Genomic DNA, 23,793 nt, shown 5'->3' with positions numbered 1-23,793 from the left:
GTCTTACAGCTGTATAAATATTGTTATGGTCCATGGTATCACTTCATAGGTTTGCGAGATCTCTTTTTCTCCTTTAAACATTTCCCAATAACTGCATTCATATAGTGTTACAGCTTGATTTATATATAGAAAATCAAGGACATTCACAGTGTAAAGGCTACAACTCTCCCAGCCTTCACTTACTCGTTTGGTATCCAATTACTGCAGGGTCTCTATCCAATTATATCCCTGGCACCGTTACCGAGTTAAAGGAATATAATTCAATACAGACCCTGCAGAGCCTTCCACACCGCTCAATCCCTGCAATATGTTGTCCAAGAAGCTGCCTGCAGAGCGGTAAGACTGCAAGAGATGGAGATGTACATCCCTACACACCATAGAGTGTCTTGATACTAGCCAATGGAGGACCAGCCTGGAGCACAGCAACTGGATTGAACACAAGGCCAAAAGAGAGACATGAGAAAGGATGCCATAAATGGTATTTTGCCTATTCTGACACAAGCCCCAGTCCCCAGTTATGGGAGGAATTATTTCACTTTTATGGCTGCACTCAGCTTTGGTTGTCCAAGGCTTCTCCCCAACAGGTAATTCAACTCTAGTTACCCTTTGCCCTAGGAGTTGCAGTAATCATTGTTTCTTTTCATCACCTATCAAAAACACTGAGTAATGTACTTCTGTTCTGTTGGATTTCCCTTTTCTTCAGTGATTCTATATAATAGAAGGCTGAGTAAATGATCAAAGAAAGGAGCAAGTGCCTATGGAGAACAAACTATCAAGAATACAAAGGGGCAACCTGATGAGACAGAACTCAGTTGAGCGGAAGTTTGAAGGGGATATTGGGCCCATTTGGAGAATTTATCTGTTTACAGTCTGTACTTTATTTGTTTCATTTCTTCTGTACACTGATTGTACTTGTGTTAATAAATTAGAACGCCACACCTTGAAGCCAGTGTGATTCATGCTGGGAGCGCTGCGGATCCTGCTGACCATATCACATGACAATGTGGTCTGTTTACATGGATCCAGTGACACCTGTGCAGGTGCTCAGAAGGTCTGCCAGCTGTTCCAATCTCCAGACTGAAGAGTGGCCATGAGGACCTACTGAAGCAGTCCGGTGTTCTTACCTTGGGTCTGGAGGGCATCTCACTCCCCACCCACTTTTCTGCATTTATCCAAACACAGTCCAGTTAACCAGACACTGTGACTTAGGACATCTCTACGCAAACACTTACTGAGTGGCGAGCTGAGGTGTATATATCTACAGCACTCCAGCACACAGCCTGCGTGGACTTGCTGATGCATGATAAAAGTTCCCCAGGGCACACGGACATATTTTTGCTTGAAGCTTGTAGCACGTATCAGCAGGGTCCACACGGACAGTTAGTGCACGGCATGCTAGAGATTTACACCCCAACGTGCTGTACAGTAAGCGTTTGTGTAGACATGGCCTGAGAAAATTCTCTCTCCATCTAAACTAGACAAGAAGAAAGGAAAGACCTCAGAAGTTCCTTGTTATTGTGGGTTCGAGTGAGCGCACTAATGCTACCTAAACATACTATTATTGGGCCACATATATTTCACGTTATTTTAGTTAACTAAGTAGGCCACCATTCAAATTTAAATATAATGGGAATATCTTGTAAAGTATAAGAATGTGACAAAACTCTGAAAAACAATATAACTCAGGTCAATTAGGATCAGAAGGCTTTATCGGCTTCTCATATGAAAATACGGCATATTCTTTAGAACAGTTTGTCATTCTTAATGTTAACTAAGAGATTAATTCATTTGGATGAAGCCAATAAGTGATGATCTCAGAAATACCGTAGCCTACCTCCTGGGTGTGTTGCTCCAAATGACTGATCAATCTGTTCTATGGTTGGAGCAATTGCCTGAGAGTTAAAATGGACACCACTGAAAAAGAAAATGAAAGGCACTGAATCATCACTAAGGAGCAGGCTATTAGTTGGGGTTCATTAGTTAAAATCATTTAGATACAAAAATAAGAATGCTCAGAAAACTCATTTTTCAAGGGAAAATTATGTTACATTTATCTCACATAGCAATCCAGTACCAGAGAAAACACCTCATGTTTTAATAAGGTACGGAGAATCAAATATACTTTGGGGTCACTCGCTTTGTTGCTTCTGTCAGCCAAGCTCATTGCACACACAAGGGGCTCCTTACATTGATCCTCGAGCCACCCTCCCATTTCCTTCTATTTTAGGAGGCTCCTTGCAACCCCCTACCCTCTCCCTCATGCCAGGGGCTCTGTATGTCCCCATTCTCCCCCAGCCAGTGTCTGCCACTCGTATTCTCCTTTTCTCTCTTTTTCAGGGTGTCAGCATTTGCAAACCACATGGGAGGATGGGCAAATCTAAGATGAGGGGTTCTATTAAAGATTCACTGTAATTTTGGAATTGATTGGATGCTATGTTCAAAAGTTAGTGCGACATCTAAACAGAAAAATGCCATCAAGTTGAGTTTTTGGCCTCACAAGTTCAGCCAAAAAACTGTATGACTTTTTTGTAACAGAAGGGAAATAATTCTTAAAGCCAAATTCTATTCTTTGTTACTCCTTCATAACTCTACTGATGTCAGTGGAGTTACTCTGAATGAATATCAGGAGTAAGAAAGCAGGGTTTGGCCCTTAGGCGTCTATAAAAAGATAATAAGGGATTTATAAAATCAGACTCTACCTTCATACACATAATATGAAAACTTCCCAAATCCACGAGTTGCAGCTTTTTTGAGTTTTGCTTTGATGAGAAGAATTTGACCCCTTGATTTCATCATTTGATACCACTGCTTGGGGGGTTAAACTAAAGGACCCTTGTGGTCCCTTCTAACCCTATAATTCTATGATTGCTACAAGAAATTTGGAAAGAAGGGCATTACAGCCATTTTATATAACAAAGAGGTTTGAAGGGACAGCCATGTGGGAAAGTGAGCACTGATCTCTTTTCCAAAACAAAAAACAACAAAAAAAAGATCTTTTGGTTAAATTGAACTATTGCAAACATCTGTGGGTATTTCTACAATCATTCTATGTATGTGGCTTTCCAACCTTCAACTCCCATTACAAAGAAGTCTTGATACGTTCTGTTTCAGGGTCAGCTCTGGAGCTCAAGAAACTACTCAGAGGAAAAATATAGACAATGACATTTCCATACTCATAAGGTGGGCTTTTGAGAATAAGAAAATGATGTACTTTTGATTTTATCAAAGAAATCCTGCCTTTGGTTTGCATAAACCATTACAATAGTATGTCAATTAAAATATTTCACGAGGATCATTTATTATAACTAACCTTTGATAATTATGGGATACAGGCTTTCTAAAAAAAAAAAAAAAAAAAAATCTAGATATAATACCACATACTGTACGTGGCAGTGGGATGCTGTTCAGTTTATTTTACCTAATTAACATTCCCTACCAACACATTTACACTTGCAAAACAATCAGTGAATGGAACACACAAGATGAAAAATTGATGGCAACCAGAAAAAAGCCAGATTCCCAGTAAAATGGGAGTCTCTGCCAGTCACTAACACAAGCACTATATACCACCCAGGCTTCTACATCGACCTAGTAATCTCCAAATAACTCACATAATGCGTGTCTGTGTGAAACATGAACCCTCAATTGTATTGTGCAAGCCTTCTTCTCTCTGCCCTGATGTAATATCTGCCCCTAGATTTTAAGGGTCCTTACGGGTGAGACTGAACCTTTATTCTATTTGTAAAAGTCCACGCCCACCTTTCGTGCTACATATAAATATTTAATACCATAAGTTTAGAGCAGAAAGTCTACAAATCTTAGAAGAGACAGGGGATTGGTAATCTACACAGGGAATATGCTTAGGAAGATGATCTGAATTTTGTTCTCACTGTTAGAGTAGCATATAAAGAATTGAAAGCTCTTCCCCAGCTAAACAGAATAATTATAATAAGCATAAGCAACAAAATACAGTATAATTGACCCAAACAAATCCTACTGGCACCACAAAAATACTGATCCAACATGCATCATGCCTACCACCTTAAACACTTAAGACTCCTATTCAAAATGTACCCAGAACTCATTTCTGTTGAGAACATGTTCTTTAATTTGATATATTATGAGAACACCACCTATAACTTTTACTTCTGAATAATTAAATTAACTTCTGATGAAAAAACACACAACTGTTTTTGCGAAGAGAAATTAATGAGACAAAAATTCAGCGCAGTCCAGTAATTATGACTGGAGTGAAAAAGAGAAGGTAACTAATAAATCATGTGTGACCCAATGACACAAGGTAATCTTAAATCACTTACCAATATTTTAACTTCACCTTAGTCAAGTCATAAACTTCAATCACCTGAAAGACAGAAAATAGAAAAAATTATTGCAGTTTCACAGAAGTTTGAAATAGGATGTTTAGGGCAGATTACTGACCCAAGTTAAAAATTATTACTGCAAGTTCACCTTCTCAAGTGGAAATCTGTTTGGTTTTAACTGAATCAAGACAGCTTAGACCAGTGATGGGCAACTGGCGGCCCATCAGCGTAATCCGCTCGCAGGCCACTAGTCAGTTTGTTTACACTGACTGTCCATAGGCATGGCCGCCTGCAGCTCCCAGTGGCCGCGGTTCACCGTTCCCGGCCAATGGGAGCTGCGGGAAGCGGCGCGGGCAGCAGGGACGTGCTGGCCGACGCTTCCCACAGCTCTCATTGGCCAGGAACAGCAAACTGCAGCCACTGGGAGCTGTGCGCGGCCGTGCCTGCAGATGCCCGCCGGTGGATTACTCTGACGGGCCGTGTGCGACCTGTGGGCAGCAGGTTGCCCACCACTGGATTAGACACACAAGATGGGTGAGGTAATAGTTTTTTTTTGGACCAGCTTCTGTTGGTGAAAGAGGCAAGATTTCGAGCTATACAGAGCTCTCCTTCAGGTCCTGAAGTTGGTCCACAAAAAGATATTACCTCGCCCACCTCGTCTCTCTAATATTCTGGGACCAAGACAGATATAACAACACTGCAAACAAATCAAGATAAATTAGTGAAGAGTTTATCACAGTTCTAAAACAAGCACCAAAAAACCTGTAACTGATTGTGCAAGGGTGGATCCTTGCATCTGCATGAAACCTGCTGACTTCAATGGGAGTCTGTATGAATGGATCATTTTGGCAGATTGGGGGCTAAAGTAGTATCTACAGAGCAATTTCTTTTAAGCAATCTCTGAAGGGAGTGACAGTAAATGGTTACCAAAGAGAGGTGGTCTCCTAATGGAAGTGCTACAGATGTGCCTTCAATACATTTGAAGATTCTTTGGGTTGGACTCTTCAGAATGCCTAAAAATGGTGGTTCCTTGTACAGCTTTCACTATATTCAAACTTCTCTCTCATTTTTTCACTGAGCAAGGTGATTTGTGGCAGATATAAACACACAAGATGCCTATCCAAAGGCTTTAGGTGCTGTAACAGACTCTTACAATAGGAATCCATAAAAAAGGATAACAGCAGACCAGAGGCATGATAACTCTTAATATTTTTGTTTTATGTATATATCATTTTTGTTTAAATTTAGAGATCTCTTCAGAACCTCCACTATGAGGGCCTGATCCTGTATACATTAGTGCAGACTCTTGCACCTAGATGGATTCCTGTTGATCTCGATGAGTCTCCTTGGGGAATAGGAATCTGCACTAATGGATCCTGATGCTAGATTGGGCCTAAAGCAGATTTTCAGTGAATAAAAAGGGATTAATCTTGGCCCCCTCCATCCCCACATCCTTTCTCCCAAATCTGGATACCTTTCTTCCTGTGCCAGCTGCTGCAGAAAGAAAGAGAGAGGATGGTGTCTAACTGCTGTGGGGAAAACAGGGAGCCTTGTGCTGCTCTGGATAATCCTTAATGAAGCTTTAACAGAAGCACTCCCTCTGTGGCTGGAGGAAATGCTGCATATTAACTGAACACACATGGTTTTAAATTCATACGAATGCCACCAACCAAGAAGGAAGTCTTGTTTTATTAATTTGTTTGGTGAATATCCCCATATAAAATATTATAATGTACATTTAAAACTACACACAACAGCCTGTATAATAAGTACTTCATGTTTAATGGTATACCATTGACTCTAAAGAAAACGAAAGTTTCCTCAAGCAAAATGGCAAGTATGTAGGGAAAGCCCACGCACTTTAGACAACTAAGAAACTGAGCACAAAACACATTTTTATTTGGCAAACTCACCTTCAAAAAAACCAGCCAACCAACCAACCCCCAATGAACAAATGTTTCTCTCCTGTCCATTAAAGCAAGTTTATATATTAACATAGTTGTCCTAGTTCTGCTTCTTAAAATCCTGGCTACTTTGCATTATGAGAATTTGGTTCAACTCTTCTAGACTTCCTGCTATGATCTAATAGATGCCTCACTTAAGAATGAAGATCATTTAAATGGGGTTATTGTGAGTCAGTACTGGTCCTATTTTTTTTTTTCCAAATTCCATTTTCTCAAATCCTCCACACACTCTTATTTTGCACATGGACATCTCTGGAAGTGAGGGAAAAAAATATCTAGCCTAACCCCAAGAATGGAGAAAACTCAGAAGCTTCTTGTGAGTGCTAGAATCAATAAAGGATGGAATCCAGGAATACAATAAAGGATGAATCAAAGAACACAGAAAGAGAACAGTCAGCTAAGGGAACAGTGTGTTCAATAAATGAGCTCCAGGCATTGACAGCAGTCAAAAAAGTGCCAATTCATCATAAGTAGGCTTGACAGAATTCAATTTTTTTTTTTATTATTTCAGTGGATGACTGATGTTTATTTTAATCACTTTTGACTTTTATAAATTTAAATGTTCAAAGTTGGGCAAAATTATGGGTTTTAAGCTGTTGTTCTTTTTTATTGATTTAAGTTTTCACATTATGGGAGGAGTTAAACAATTACTGAATGACAGACACTGAGAATCAACAAGTTAAAGTTTTATAACCATTAAAACACAAGTTGTCAACATCACATGTCAAAATATACTAAGTAAATATTTTTAAATATCAAATTCCAATAAGTTTTCAAGCAATATTTCTCTTACTATGCCTATCCATAAATTTCAATTATCATTGATAGAAATATGTTTTAATTGGTTTGTGTGTGTATTGTGAAATTCATATTGAAAGATAAAAATCCTATTCTTCCAAGCCTAACCAAATCATCATCTCATTATTCAAACTCAAAATCTATTCATGTCTAGCACACACTTATTAACTGCAGGAACGAGAAGGAAACAGGCTCTATTCTGGAACATTTACAGATAATTATGCAGTCCAGCAATACCCAGTGAATTTACAAAAGCTCCTAGTCACTGCAGACACACCCACTGAAGAAACACTGCAATAAGCCATAAGGCTAAAGTAGGACTTTTTAAAAACTAGCTTAGCTACTATTGACAAATCATGGCATTTATTCCACTGCCCACAGAAGCAAATGTGTAATCAGCAGCATTCAAACCCAATTATTGATCAATTTCTGCATAATCAAGAAGCTTTTGGCTTACATTTGAGAAAGATCAGTAGTTTACACAATTTACTCTAATCTAGTATTAAAAGAATTTTAGAGCATTTACAGGTCGAATATTTAATACTTTACAGGGCTTGTAGAATTTGCAAGGCAACAGGAAATGACAGCATAGTGGAAGTCTAGCTCCTTCCCTAGCTGAATGGGAGCTGGGGGAGAGGGGAAAGGTACTTGGACTCATACTAGAGCGCGATCCCTAAAACTTGGTCCAGAGCACCATGCTTCATTTCAGCCTCTGGCTAATACATGCAATAGACTTAAAGACCTGAGCATGCCTCTGGCTGCTGGAAGGTACAGAGGGGTCTCTTCTCACCCACACAGGCACAAAAAGCATTTCATGGGTATTGCCACTATTCCCTTAGCCTCCTAACTCTGCCATTCTACCTTCTAGAAGCCTTTATTTATGGTCATCTTCCTCATGACCAGCTCTAATAGCTGCATACAATTCAAGTAACAGCAGAGTGAAGTGACATGATTTTTGTCAGTTTCACTGCTGAACTTTGGGTTCTGAACCATAGAGAAACTAAAATGAATCATGCCATCTTTACAGCAGGCTTTAATAACCCCCACCTAAACCAAATTCTTCTTAAAACAAGTCTGATTACTCCACTAAGAAGTGATCTGCAATAAATGTGTGCGCACACAGAATATGTTTCAAAGCAGCTTTATAAATATCAGTTAAATTTCACAAAATACTTATTATATCCATTTACAATTGTACAGTTTGCACAATTTACAACAGAATTGTTGACCATCTAAGATTAGAGACCAAAATGCATTTTTGCTGGACCACTAAATCAGATCAGTTTGTTTAACCCTTCTATTTTTAAACAAATGGGCTATAGGAGGATAATTTAAACACATAAGAGTGAGGAAGAATAGAAGGGAAACTCCTGAATATGTGCAATTGGTATCCAAATGACATTGATCCCACCCTCTCAAAAACTGAAGTGAGAGATTTTTTTTTTTTTGGGGGGGGGGGGGGGAGGACTGTTTTATTCATTAAGAAATGAGATTCAGAGGCTCATATAAATGGCAGGAAATGAGATGTATACTTGAAGTGATTATTCCAATCTTATCAAGCTCAGTTTCTTTAAAAAAATTATGCTACTGAAGAGAGTTTCTACAGTCAAGCAACAGCCCACAGTGGGAAAATGCAGCTCCTTCTGACAGAAAAACAGCTTTAAAAAATCCTGTTAAAAACCCTAACTTCACTTCCGCTGTTTGAATATCAATGAGACTTCTGTTTTAAAGACAGCAAGATCCCATTAGTACAGGAAGGATTTCATAAACAGAAACCTCCACAATTCAATTATAAACTATAGTCCGGCCCATTCTGAAGAAGGAAAAATATCTGACCACATCTCATTTCATTTCCATTGACTCTTAATGGAAAATTGGTCTGCAAAATGCCTATATTAACTTATTTGTAACATTTAAGGTATACATCTAACAATTATAAAATATATGAATGAATACTGGTACTGAACTACAAAGAAATCTTATATTTAGTTAAAATTTACAATCCAAATTAATTGCAATTCACAAATATTTAGTCTATCTTACATTTCAGTTGATTAACTTCCTCCCCTCAGCCCTGTAGTGGCTTTAAAGTGATTTTTGTGCTCCTGAGAAGCCTAACTTGAAAGCTTGGAGAGTGCAGTTCTCTATAGACAGAACAGGTACAGCCAAGGGTAGAAAAAACAAGGTTCCATATATAAGTAGTTCTCAACCAGGGGTCTGGGGCCCCCTAGGGGGCCTCAAGCCGGTTTCATGGGGGCCTCCAAGCAGGGCCAACATTAGACTTGCTGGGGCCCAGGGCAGAAAGTCGAAGTCCCACTGCTTGGGGCTGAAGCCCAGGTCCCTGAGCCCCGCCACCTGGGGTTGAAGCTGAAGCCTGAGCAATGTAGCTTCCTGGGGGCCCCTTTGGCATGGGGCCCCAGGCTTGCTACCCCCTAACACCACCCTGGCTTTTATATGCAGAAAACCAGTTACTGCAGCACAGGTGGGCCATGGAGTTTTTACAGCATGTTGGGGTGGCCGGGGGGGCGGTTCAAAAAGAAAAAGGTTGAGAACCCATGCCATATATCATCCTTAATTGTGGTTTGGAAGGGTGATGTAAGGCACCCTCTCCTGGAGAAACCACTGTCAGGGTTGACAGTGTAGAAATTAACTAATCATGTTCACACAGTACTTCTCTTTTGTACAGGTGATGCCAAGTAGCATGTCAATTTGTGCCAGATGGGTAGGGGTTTTCTGTCACATCACACCTTGTCCACTAGAAACAGGATGTGGTAGGGTGTCAAAAAGTTGTTTCAGAAAGACTACTGAATGGCCAACACTGACTGCTGGTCAGAATTTGGGCCAGAACTTGAACTGGTGACTCAGTGAAAGGCTCAGTATCCCACAACCAATACACAGCTAAGGTGTTTTAATTTTGTAATAACGTAATCAAATCTCTACAGAGTTGCACACCTGTACTTGTCTATTTGCTTGGCTGAACCATGTCACCTCAAGAGAAGCATTTTCTTTGTTTCTCCTAAATTCTATGAGTAGGCTAGTTGTAACCAGCCTATCTTCTTGTAAATGTGATGAAACTGCAAAGCATTCGTGGGAGATGCACCGCACTGAGACCAGCACCACTTAATGGATACTGCTGAGAGCATTGTTGGGCTGATGATCTCAGTCTTTGGTACAAATGCCAATTCAGTGTAAGCTGAACTCCATGGAGGAGTACCTGTTTATTTGAATTTGGTCTTTTGAGATGCCACACAACTACAGGTGTACTAGTGGCTACGTGAGTATACTGTGAACTTAGTTCAGCTGAAAGCAATAATTAGGGGATAAATAAATGTTTATATGGATAAAATGGAAGCAAAAAATAAAAGGGTAAATGGAAAAACCCCAACACCACCATACATCCACACAGACTGCAATAATGCAGGATCTGACCTCAGCCATTTTTAGCATATGACCCAATTTGGAACAGAGTAGAGAAGAGAGGTCACATTTGGATCACTGGATCACTCCTGAAAATGCCCAATATATTTCAAAATATTAAAATATTCTCTATTTACAAACAGTTTGACCATTGAAACACAGCAATAGTCTTGTACTGCAAAAGTGTGTTAAAGTAGGCATATAAACACGATGTAAAAATAAAAGGATTTGTTAACTTAACTAATTGTAAGAATAGGTTAGAATCTATCCTAATGACTTCTTTTTTTTACCTTAAGTCTCTGATTGAAAGCATCAAACAGCAGTTTGATTCCGTCCTGAGTCAGGTTAAGGATGAGGTCATGGCTAAGAGGAGACTGTAAAAACAAAAACAGTAGAATCATTTAGATAAAAAGCTGATTATTGCCACATATATAAAAACCAAAGAAAAATATTTTTCCCAAATGGTCAATTCAATTGGCATGGCAACCAATTGTTTTGTTCTATGTATACGCCTAAACCAAAGTACATGTGGCAAACCCCCTTCAGTTTTCCTATTGAATGAAACAGAAGAGTTGTTGATAAGTTCACACCTTGCATGAACTCACAACCAAGTAGGAATATAGCTTTCTTGCTGCTTTTACAGATGGAAAAAGGGCAATTGAAACTGACATTTCAGGCTTAGAGTGAAAAATTGGAACACATCATGTAGGAGAGTTTGTTGCACTCAGCACTGGTGGGCCCATCTTATGAAGAGAAAACTGAAGAGCCTCTCCTCAGCAACGATTACATATTATACTTAAGAAAGTGGTATGCACTTCAAATATCAAAGAATATCATAACCAGTCTGGGTAAGGTTCTAAATGGAATATTTCAGACCCTTATGCTGCAAATTTAGGTTTCCCTAGTTACTGTGAGTCATAATAACTAGGGGCCTAAACAAAAGTCCACTGAAGTGAACAGATATTTGACTGGGTTCAACAAGTTTTGGATCAGACTCTAAGGCTGTCTCTATTTTCAGTGGCATACCTTGGTAGCAGTTCTCTACTGCCAACAGAGTCCAGGCATACTCAGTAATTTGCCTCTAGCACAGCCAGTCTGACCACATACCCCCCATTCCCACACACACACACACAATGAAACCCACCTTTCCAACTTTTCCCTGCAGGGGAGAAGGGTGGTAGATAGGCAAAGGAAGCCAACAACACTAGAATTCACAACCTAAGATAATGCACAGCACCATAAGTCTTGCTGTGAATCCTGCTCCTCTGGAGGAACTCAAATGTGGGGACAGTACTATGAGAAGTTGACCTAACATGAACAGATTGTAATGGCAGCAGAAGGGAGAGCTATATCCACAGCATATCTATGATTTTTAGTCAGATTCAATAATTAAAGTAAGCCAACTGTACAGGCCTCCAGATGAGAGAAATCAATACTATTTTTGTAAAATATAAGTAATGTTATCTATACATCAGAATTTCATAGCTTTAAAGACAGATTTCTCATGAACAACTGAGAATAGATGCTTTATGCCACTGAAAAACTTCAGGGAAGCACTTTCATTGCTATCCCTGATTGATATCTTGTAATCTAACCTGAAAACTGCCATAGGTCCACAACTGAATAGAGCGAATCCTGGACCTCAGAACAAGATGATTTTAAATCCCTTTGACTATTTAATCCAGGCTCCTATCTAATCCACTTTTTAAATAAAAGAAAGTCGAAGGTGCAAAATAAAAGCAGTTTATTCCATGATTGTTTTGTAGTTAGACCAAAGGTGGTTTGAAATATTGTACGTACTGTCCATTTTCCCTGTGATTTGTTTTAACTGCTACTATAACAATACACAAAAGTACTCTCTCCAGAAATGCCACAGAGGATTTGTTTTCCTTTATGGAAAGAACATTTGGGGGCCTTTAATCAACTGACAATGCCCCTTTAACTACGAGAAGGGGAAATGGTAAATACTTTAGCATGAGAGGGGGAGAGACAGACTCAGGAATGCCATCAGAAACTCCAACAGCAAGCATTCTTGCTCTTCAGTCCTCAAATGATAATAAACATAGAAATGTCTTTATAGTATCATGTTTCCTGAGGGAAAATTTTTAACAGGTACAGTACCAAAGATAAAGATATTTTGAGCATTGGGAATGGTGCTAAACACATTTGTGTTTAGATTATAACATCACATCATCCACCCTTACAGAAAACCAGTAAAGTTCTACCCAAGCAATAAGGTAGCTAGCAGAAAATAAACATGCAAATGTGCAATGTTGTCTAGAATTAGGAGGTACTTAAGCATGTCATACATCAAGAGAATGACTCTAATGCTGGCACCGATAGTCCTTTCTGATGCCTTAGAAAATTAATTCAGAGAGCTTACGCACAGAGTTAAGAACATCCACTGTGTAATGATGAAGACATACTAAATAACTTTCCTGAATATTTCAGAGTAACAGCCGTGTTAGTCTGTATTCGCAAAAAGAAAAGGAGTACTTGTGGCACCTTAGAGAATAACCAATTTATTTGAGCATAAGCTTTCGTGAGCTACAGATGCATCCGATGAAGTGAGCTGTAGCTCACGAAAGCTTATGCTCAAATAAATTGGTTAGTCTCTAAGGTGCCACAAGTACTCCTTTTCTTTTTCCTGAATATATGTGATGGGCTCTGCATTATACTGATTTTAGTAGCTCATATCCAGGAGATTAAGCAAATTGAGTTCTAAGGTTCTAGGCAGGATGTTTAAAAATTTAATTCAGGATTAGTGTGAAAGTTGAAAACATTATTAACGAAGGAAAACAAAGAGCAAAGAAGGCTTGGTAATTATCACAGCCTGCAGCTCATCTTCCCTTCTGGCAGATTTTATGGCCAGGAGAAAGAAACTGGGGAGACACATGTTAAATTAATGTGACTTTCAGTACTCTAAGTTTCATTTTGAGTACTAAAAATCACACTAAGTATGACAGAAAATCCCAGAATTAAGCTTTGTCCTCAATTTACAGTTTCAGAGACAGGTTCATAAAGCTTTCCTGCTGCATTTCAGGCTTTCCACGTATGTTAAGATCAGACCCTTAATATGAACAGAGCTGGCTGAATTTGAGAAGTCTTTTTAGATAAGTTTTTAAAGAATTAACACATGCTCTTGGGAGTTTCAGGATAGTAGTCCAGATCAGGGGTGGCCAACCTGGGGCTCTGGAGCCACATGGGGCTCTTCAGAAGTTTTTATGCGGCTCCTTGTATAGGTCCCAACTCTGGGGCTGGAGCTACAGACGCCAACTTTCCAATGTGCTGGGGGGTGCTCACTGCTCAACCCCTGGCTCTGCCACAGGCCCTACCCCCACTCCACCCCTTCGCACCCCCTCCACTGAGCCTGTCATGCCCTCACTCCTCCCCCCCCCCCAGCCTCTTGCATGCCACGAAACAGCTGGAGGAGGCTGATCCGTGGGGCTGCCAGTGAGTGGGAGGCGCTGGGAGCCGGGGGGGGGGAGAGATGATGGAGGGTCTGCTGACGTATTACTGTGGCTCTTTGGCAATGTACATTGGTAAATTCTGGCTCCCTCTCAGGCTCAGGTTGGCCACCCCTGGCCTAGATGCTCAAATATTTTAAGCTATTATGTTCTATTGTTTAAACATACGTTTTAAAAAACGTCATGGGGAAGATGAGTTATTCTCAATGTTTAAATTGAACATAACTCTTTTTGACCAGACAACATAAAAGAGACACTTCATTAGGGTCCTGAAACCAAGTGACCGCACCAGCAGATCCCTGCACCCATGAGGCCCCACTGAAATCAATGAGGATCTGCCCCAAGACAAGGTTGAGTCCACATGCAGTCAGTTGTAGGGCTTAGTATGGAGCGGTTATAATCTAAACCCATGTGTTTAGCACCACTCCCAATGCTCAAAATATCTTTATCTTTGGTACTGTACCTATCAAACATTTTCCTTCAGGCAACATGATACAATAAAGACATTTCTATATTTATGATCATTTGAGGAGTGAAGATGAACAAAGGTCTTTGAGGAAAGATCCCTGGTCAGTCTCAGGATAAGCTTTGTAAAAGCACAAAGCTCAAGCTTCTATTATACCACATCATAGAATGAAACAAGGATCACATTATTCTTCTAAATAAACCAGAAGATATTCTGCAGCGCACTGTACTGACTGGGGTTGAGAAACTGTGGGACACAAACTACTGCTGTTACTAACCACTCTCATACAGACGGTCTAGTGTATTATTTGTAATGGGCTACATTTCTAATTTGCAAAGTAAATATGTCGCCATTATGAAAGCCATAAATCTATATTACCTGGAAAGGAAAAAAAGGGATAAAAGTCATTTAATTAATGAGATATCTATCTGTCAGTAAACCAAACAGTCAGGATTCTTCCTTGATTATTTTTGTACTCGTATATCAGAGGATCTCTTGCTCAGTCTTTAGATTGTTGATACAAATTCAAATTGTAACAGATTTAGTTAAGGACAATGTGAAAAAGTCTTCTAATCTCCTGCTTCCTAAAAACAACAGGACACATTACAAGCTTATTGTAGCTGAGAACTGGCAACTCATATGTATTTTCAGGGTATTTGGTATCCCCACCTCCCTTCCTCATACTCCCCCCAAAACTAGAGAAGTTCAAAAATGTATTTTATTGCACCTAGTTAATAGATTTTGCCTCCAGCACACTATACCATACAAAGTGGGAGGCACATCAAAAGCATAGCAACTAATGTAACACTGGATAATGTTTAAATCGTGCAAAAGCATGATTAAGACATCTAGGTGTTTTAAATTACTGCATCTGCTTTTGCAAGCAGAACTGCTGATGCACAGAAGAGCAGGAGCAGCATTTCCAATGGGCTCATCATCACTGCATCAGACAGGAATGGAGAAAGTGAAAAGCATCTCACCATTACAAAATATTACAACACTTGACAGAAACAATGCAAAAAGAGCGGACGATCACTGCCCAGCTATTTAAAGAGCAGAGCTGCAGAAGTCCTTTCCTATACTATAAAAACTAAACTTAGTTTCAAAACCGCCGTTACTTGTTTAAATCCTTTTATATCAAGAGAGTCAGAACTACTCAGTATAGCAACCTTAGCAATACACTCCCCTTTCTCAACACACTATTTTCCTAGAGCTCCCCATCCTACTAAAACATGTCAACATAAAAAAGTAGCATTCACCAAAGAAAGATTGATTGGTGCCTGAAAATGCCAAGCTATAGCAATATCATGCCATAACAACGAATCCTAGGAGCTGATAAAATATTTTGATTACCCTCCACAAAGAGTTATTCAAAAAAACACACAATATTTAACTAGCCACTTTTAAAAGCCACACACTTGAGTGATATTAGACAACAGCCACAACACGTGGCTGAACAATACACAGCGTGTAGCATTACACAACATTGACACACCTTCGTATCTTATTGCTTAGTTATCACAAAATTATTACTTTAACAACCTGGCCTGGTCATTCTCTACTCACCTGCTCACTGTAGAGAACCTGGACGTTTTTGATAATACGACAGTGTTTCTGAAGAATTGCTACAGCTTGAGCCAATGGCATTCCTGTAAATAAACACAAGTCACATTTCTCTAATTTGTCCACACAGATAATAAATTAGGCCAACAGGCAGGTTAAAGGTGAGGTAAAATTGGCTCATCACCTAAAAGTAGTAAGTTGCAACATAAGGATTTGCAAACAATAACAAAAGCCTACTTCACTTGTGACCTCAGCAGTGTTTCTGGAATGGAAAGGTCTGTGCTTATCCACCAAGCAACAAAGTTCTTTTACTCAAAAAATACAGACCGATTATCTCCAACAAAGGGAAAATAAAAAGCCAAAGTTTATGCAGTCCACGTTTTTCTTACATGTTTACAGCAGTTTTCTATTTGAATCACCTTTATTGGTGGATTTAATTCTCCAATAATGTGTCTAAGGGCTTGATCCAAAGCCCATTACACACCATTATTTCTAAAATAAACTCTTTTTGCAGAGTCAAGTAAGGTATGCAAGTTAAGCTCAGTATGTGGTTTAATGGTAAGAGCCTGCTGCAATTCAGTTTCTAACAAAGCTCATTATAGACTTTAAACTAAATAATTTCTTGTTTTCACAGTTGATGTTACATAGTCGATACTACATAGAGAATAGTGTAGCATTAGCTCCCCTTCAGCAATGTGGTCAAAACTTTTTTTGTATCTTTTAATGAAATGTGATCATGTGTAAACAAGTTGTACATATATTCCTGGTTCCAATATCACAATTTGGCAGCTAAAAAAAGCTTATAAACCATACAGAAAGGTAACTGATTGCTACATGTCAATTTAGCTTTTATAGTTCTGATTTGTTATTTATTTTAGCTCCTTGCCTTTCTAAATTATTTTCTTATTTCTAATTTTTAAATTTTAAATAAAGCAAAGTGTCCCTATTCAGGAAAATATACCATGGTATGTGTTATTTTGGTCAGATTATCTCTTATACTATAATAGGGCCCCAGTAGCTCGCTGTGATCATATAGTGGTTAGTACTCTGCGTTGTGGCCGCAGCAACCTCGGTTCGAATCCGAGTCACGGCATCACTTTGACAGCGATATCACGGCATGTGGGCACAGATAGCTTTTAGGGGGAGGGATAGCTCAGTGGTTTGAGCATTGGCCTGCTAAACCCAGGATTGTGAGTTCAATCCTTGAGGGGGCCATTTAGGCATCTGGGGCAAACATTGCAGACAGGTCCTGCTTTGAGCAGGGGATTGGACTAGATGATCTCCTAAGGTCCCTTCCAACCCTGATATTCTATGAAATGTAAATTTTTAATTGACGGATATAAGTTACACCTTAAATTTAAGTAAGGCTCTATTCTCTGTACAGAATCAGCTATGTAACATCAACCCCTAAAACAAGAGATGAGAACTTGTCTATATTAGAAAAAAAAGCTACATCTACAGTAGAACCTCAGAGTTATGAACCCCTCGGGAATGGAGGTTGTTCGTAACTCTGAAATGTTTGTAACTCTGAACAAAAGGTTATGGTTGTTCTTTCAAAAGCTATAGCTGAACACTGACTTAACACAACTTTGAAACTCCACTATGCAGAAGAAAAATTGTGCTTTTAATCATCTTAATTTAAATGAAACAAGCACAGAAACAGTTTCCTTACTTTGTCAAACCTTTTTTCAAAAACTTTCCCTTTACTTTTTTAGTAGTTTACATTTAACACAGTACTTTAATGCATTTGCCTTTTTTTCCCCTCTGTCTCTGCTGCTCCTGATTGTGTACTTGCAGTTCCAAATGAGGTGTGCGGTTGACCGGTCAGTTTGTAACTCCATTGTTCGTAACTCTGAAGTTCTACTGTAATTTGTTGCCAGGACAGTTCCACCATAGCAATAGTGGAAGCTGGAGCAGAGATGGGATGCAGACATTTTTACCACCGTGTTGTCAAATCCTTTGCTTCAGTCCTCTCCCCACTGCTGCTTTCATTGGTGGCGAATTATGGGTGCAAGATTTTCCAGAATAGGCAAATTTGAAGATGACTGTTCAAACGTAAGTACTGGATATAAAGTTGTTTCCAGGAGTACATGTCAGTGAGAAGAACAAATTTCTTCATAAATGACAGATTTTACTCCCAAGAGATAGAGAAAGAAATACTCACTCACTTTTAAATTATTTTAAATAAGAACAGACAAGCTGACCCACAGTGGCAGTGCTCTCAGCTGCTGTGTGTGATACTCAGATTGAACTCCAAACTTCATGCTCTCTCCTATGATCATCAGAGGCTGGGTGTGCTGAAGAGGCTGCATAATCAGTCCTTGCATGGAACAAATAAGGTTTTCCAACTCTTAATGCACTAAAAATTAGTAAGTTATATGGGGGGTAGAGTGGGAAGAAGTTTCTAAGCCCCACCTCTGTGTGTGGGGAGGTGAGGTGCGGGGAGGGAAAGCAAAGATAACAAGCGGAAACAGACACTGAGGTCAATGTAGGAAAAGATGCACCATGACTGATAGAAAATACATGAGTGAAACTAAGAAGGGAAAGGAAGTATAACAAAAGCAAGAGAAATGTAAGTGAATTTTTTTAAAGTATATCAAATAGAAAGTTGATGACAATATGGTACTATTATATGCAGTACACCCAGGAACAGAATCCAAGGTCTTGTGTGCACCAGGAAAATTGTGTAGACATCTCACACGAATCATCTCCACTATGGTTTAACACGCAGAGCCCAAGTCATCAGCATTTCAAGAACCATGTCATCTAATTTTGCCCAGAACAGGTATAGACAAGATGGTGCTCAAAATACCAGGAGCAGCCAGCAATCCATTTACAGCAGGGGTCCCAGCACTGCTCCAACTGGCGGAACCGAAACAATTTTTAGCAACAGCGGGAAATTTGACAAGATATCCCCAAAGCAGACAGAGCTTACGTGTCTTGACTGCCAATTAGTCCCCTATTCTAACCTACCTGGCCACACTGATTATATATTACACATTCATATGACAGAGCTATGTTTAAACTATAACTATGAATTTCCTGTTGTGTGTGCATGTATATGGAATCTTAACTTTAAGGTGGCATTAGCAGGTTTGTTTGCATTTTATTTCCTTGTGCTTGTTTATTTTTTATAAAGGAAAGAAAAACAATGAGTGCCCACACACGGAAATAAACCTGTGCAGTGTTGATAACTATTTTCAAGTAGCTGTTATTGAACTTCAGATAATACAAACACAGAAAGATCAGTTAAGTTATGCAAGGCTGAACCAGCAGTGAGCTCGCTATACCAACAGGTTATTAGTATAGCGAGAGCACTGATATCTAAGCTCCACCAAGGAGAGTCTTAGTCAGAATACGTAGCACGTAACTAACCTGAAGATGACAGCCATGTATTTACTTCGTGATAAGATTCAAATTGTTGCACAATGAATTAAATGCACGACAAGTTTATTTTTGTATTTTCAGGTATACAATACATCAGTGGTCACCAACCGGTCGATCCTAGATGATCTCCCAGTCGATCCTGATCTCCAGTGGTCCAGCAGGGCAGCCGCTAAGGCAGGCTCCCTGCCAGCCCCAGCCCCATGCCACTCCTGGAAGCAGCCAGCATGGCCCCGGGCTGGGGACAGGGGTCTCCCTCCGCGCACTGCTCCTGCCTGCAAGCACTGCCCCCGTAGCTCCCACTTGCCGGGAACGGGGAGCTGTGGCCAATGGGAGCTGTGGGGGCGGTGCTTGCAGACAGGGGCAGCGCGCAGAACCGTGTGTCCCCCCCCACATCCCCAGGGGTGCGCTGGCCCCTTCCGGGAGTGGCGTGGGGCCGGGGTAGGCAGGAAGCCTGCCTTAGCCTTGCTGCGCTGCCAACTGGGAGGCGCCCAAGGTAAGTGCTGCCCGGAGGGAGGCTGCACCCCAAGCCCCAGCCCTGAGCGCCGGCCCGGAGCCAGCACCCCATACCCCCTCCTGCACCTCAACACTCTGCCCCAGCCCAGAGCCCCCTCCTGCACCCGAACTCCCTCCCAGAGCTTGCACCCCTTCACCCCCTCCTACACCCCAACCCCCCTGCCCCAGGTTCAGCCCAGAGCCCGCTCCCACACTGCGAACCCCTCAGCCCCAGTCCAGAGCCCACACCCCATCCTGAACCCCAACCACTTACCCCAGCCCGGTGAAAGTGAGTGAAGGTGCAGGAGAGCAAGTGACAGAGAGCGGAGGGGATGGAGTGAGCGTGACTGGGCTTTGGGGAAGGGGCGGGGTAGATCCTGGGTTGCCCTTAAATTCAAAAAGTGATCTTGGGCGTAAAAAAGTTGGAGACCACTGCAATACATGTAACCACCCTGAACTGTGTGTGTAAATGCATTTATTTCAGTGATTATTTGGATATACAAATATTCGGTTAATCAAATTAATTGTACAATTAAAATAGTAAAAGGTGAAATACTGCACAAGCTGCTAGTTTTCAGATGTAGGAATTCGAGCCTTGCAAACTGAAAGCTAAGTATACGCCAAATCTTTGAGCTTTTCAACGTTCACAAACTGCAAAAAATTACACACACTTTATGCAATGTAGGTCTATTCACAACTCATAAAATTAAACATACGCATAAGTCTTTGCCAGATTAGAGCCAACATGAATTAGCTTTTGACTTAGTAGAGCAAAAAACAAATATTGTCTACATCTTTTCTTCCCCTCACTCCATATACTAATGACTTCAAATGGTCAAGCAGAATTTTATGAAACTTTATAAAAAAGAACTTCACTCTTTGGATTAAGAATAAGCATGGAAAATGTCAGCTTTCAAGAACAGTTCAGAAAGACAGTGTATTGAGAGGCAATTGTGGCTTTGAACAGGCTTAACTGCACTGCTGCTACCATAACCATAATATACCCATTTGAGAGCTGCTTACTGAAAAGACAATTGCCTAATATAGACACGAAACCAAAACCTTTTCCGCTTATCAGTTCATGTCTGAAACAACAGCTTCTGCACTGTTTAGATTAAAAATGGTGCTGAAAACGCTGGCTCCCATCTGCAGCTCTCTTTACCAGTACTCCCACCATTGTTACCCCAGTGGTTCAGAACCAGCAATATTGGGAAATTCCGGGCAAAGCAGTATGGTGCAGAAATTCCTAACCCCCCGTAGAATAACCTCATAACTGCTTTACAATTAGGACAAACTGTAGTAATGTTTAAATGCTGATCGCTTATTATTAAAATAAGGGTCTGAAGAACCAATCATTTGTAGGAGGACCCATAACATATAAAAATCTACTGCTACACTTAAGTTGCCTCGAATTGGTTCTGAACACCATCAACTAAATTTGGATTGGTTGTAAGAGTTCTCTCTGATACACTGCTGGGGGGAAGGGAAGAGGAATCTACCAAAAAAATGTGGTCTAAGGAAGACTGTATAGAACCCCTGGAAGGAGAAAGGCTTATTATGTGACCTTGGGCAAGTAATTTAAACTCTGTTTCCTCATTGGTAAAATGGAAATGCCACAATTCAGTTACCCCAATGAGGATGTCGTGACGTTTAAATAGTATTTGTAAATTGCTTAGTGATCCTTGTACAAAAATCACTCTATAAATACAAAGTATTAGTAAGTTTTTGAGCAGGCTGATGTCACTTGATTGACATTACCCAGACTATGATCAGTACATCTAGGACACCTCCTCTGGGTGTTACTCAAAATGACTGGTCCAAAATAGCAACAAGAGGCTTTGGAGGAATTATGAATATAAGGAAACGCAGATGATAAATAAAACATGAGTCAGTCTAAGAGCATCCTTAAAAACAAACATGAAATATTCTTACATATATACATTAATATTCTCAGTATTATATAAAAGTTAGCATTACTTTGCCTTTTTAAAATAACTGCCAAAAACAAAGGAGACAAAAAAAAAAGTCTTGAGGAATTCCATCTTCAGTAATTCAGAATAATGCTAGAAGCATTAGGGAAACCTCTGGCCATCACTACTACAGCATGGAAAAATGTGATGACAAGGCAAGTGCCAAGCACAGGACTTACCCAAGGTGAATTCCCATTGTTCATTCCCAAGAGATCGCTCGGGAACCACTTCCAGATCTAGCATTGGCTCTGCCAGAGTATCGGCCCAATAGTCACACAGCAGATCACAATGTTATTGCAGCTGGACCTGTGCTGGCGCACGACAAAAAAACCTAATTTACAATCCTCATCTGACTCTCAGGGAACAACCCAAAACAACATGCAATTATCCCCCTCCAAACTCTGATGGAGAAATCACTGCTCATGGCTGGCTTTGTGTCTTCTTTGTGATCTTATTCCATTCCCTCCTTTGTCTGTTGTCACCAGACCCCATGCAAGTGTAGCTAAAGCCTGGTCTACACCTAAAACTTAGGTTGACTTAGCTACATCAATCAGGGATGTGAAAAACTGTGCCCCCAGCAACGCAGTTAGGTCAACCTAACCTCCCTTGTAGATGCAGCTAGGTTGATGGAATTATTCTGTCTATTTAGTTATTGCCTCTCAGGGCAAGTCTACACTACAAAATTAAGTTGACCTAAATTACATCAACATACAGCCACTGCAGTAATTGAATCGGTTTTATACATCCACACTATGCTCATCAGCGGCACATGTCTTCACCAGAAGCGCCTGCACCAATTTAGCTGCCAGCGTGGGGCACTGTGGGATGGTTTGTGAAAGGCAGCAACACTCGATGTAAGCAACACAGTGTCTACACGGAAGCTGTATCGACCTAACTACAGCGACTTAATCATTACGCCTCCCATGGAGGTGGAGTTATTAAGTCAGTGTAGTGGGCGAGTTATATCAGTGGGAGCTACATTTTAGTGTACACGCGCAGAGAGTTAGTTTGACCTAAACTGCCTTACGGTAGCCTAACCGTGTCATATCGAACATGCCTCAGAGAGGTGGATTACCTATATCCACAGAAAACCCCCTTCCACTGACAGGAAGCATCTACACTGCAGCACTATAATGTAGACGTACCCTTAGATTGAAAGCTGTTGGGGATAGGGCTGTTTGGACAGTATTTTTATTTCCCCAGAGTGCCTTACATACCTATGACACTTTTTAGCTATTAAACAACAGATACTACAATGATGTTCATAAGAAGTTCACAGATAAAAGCCGTGAGAAAAGCTGGGCTGTCTCATTCCTTCTGGTTTTGCTGGAAGGATGAGAAGAAATCCACCGCTGAATCGTAGCCAAACCACAGGGCTCCCACAGAGTGCAAGCCCCCAGTTTTAAGGCCACCCTGCTGATCCTTCTGCCTGCCCCATACCCAGAGTCCTTCCTGGCACACTCCACTCCCCTGGCGGGCCCTTGCCGCTGGAGAAGAGCCTTCCCCCAGTTCTTCATGGGGCGCCCCGAAAGCAGGGCCACGACCCACCCCCTCTTACACGGTAAGCGCTTTGGGGCAAGGACCGTCTGAACGGTGCCCAGCCGGCTTAGGGCTTCTGGGGCTACGGCCACAGAAAGGTCGGCCGGACACAGTCACCCCGCTCCACGCCAGCCCCCTCCCGGGCCCCACTGCCCGCTACAGCAGCGCCCGGGAGACCCTCACACCGGGGCCAAGACCCGGGGGACAGCGGCTCTAGGGCCCCCCGCGCTCATCCCGCTCCCGGAAAGGGGGACCGGGCCCCCCCGCCGCTGTGTGCGCGAGGGTGGAGGGCGCCCCCGCCGGGGCAATAACACTTCCTCCCTCCCGCTCCGAAGGGCCACGACTCACCTCACTTGCGGCTGCTGAAAAAGTCCTTTGCAACGGCCGTCAGGCGAGACCGCCCCGGGT

At 41.1% G+C, this 23,793-nt stretch overlaps 1 protein-coding gene across 6 annotated transcripts in view; it reads right to left on the bottom strand.

Moving 5' to 3' along the window:
* Positions 1-23,793, bottom strand: part of PHAF1 (phagophore assembly factor 1) — a 46,787-nt gene extending 22,994 nt beyond the window's left edge. For 3 of the 6 annotated variants that reach the window (XR_012641550.1, XR_012641551.1, XM_074968547.1), the window contains exons 1-6: positions 23,064-23,634; positions 22,026-22,157; positions 16,001-16,083; positions 10,792-10,875; positions 4,320-4,363; positions 1,835-1,914 (exon numbers count right to left, since the gene is read on the bottom strand). Coding sequence is in view for 4 of the 6 variants with exons in the window: in XM_074968547.1 (XP_074824648.1) it covers positions 1,835-1,914; positions 4,320-4,363; positions 10,792-10,875; positions 16,001-16,083; positions 22,026-22,089 (355 nt within the window). In the remaining 2 variants the exon portion in view is untranslated. Of the gene's footprint in view, positions 1-1,834; positions 1,915-4,319; positions 4,364-10,791; positions 10,876-16,000; positions 16,084-22,025; positions 22,158-23,063; positions 23,635-23,733 lie in introns of those variants that run through there. The other 3 variants (XM_074968549.1, XM_074968550.1, XM_074968548.1) reach the window with 3 other exon arrangements.

This window comes from Natator depressus, chromosome 12, assembly GCF_965152275.1.
Source record: "Natator depressus isolate rNatDep1 chromosome 12, rNatDep2.hap1, whole genome shotgun sequence".
Classification (NCBI taxonomy): Eukaryota; Metazoa; Chordata; order Testudines; family Cheloniidae; genus Natator; species Natator depressus.
This window is presented reverse-complemented; position numbering and strand designations above follow the sequence as displayed.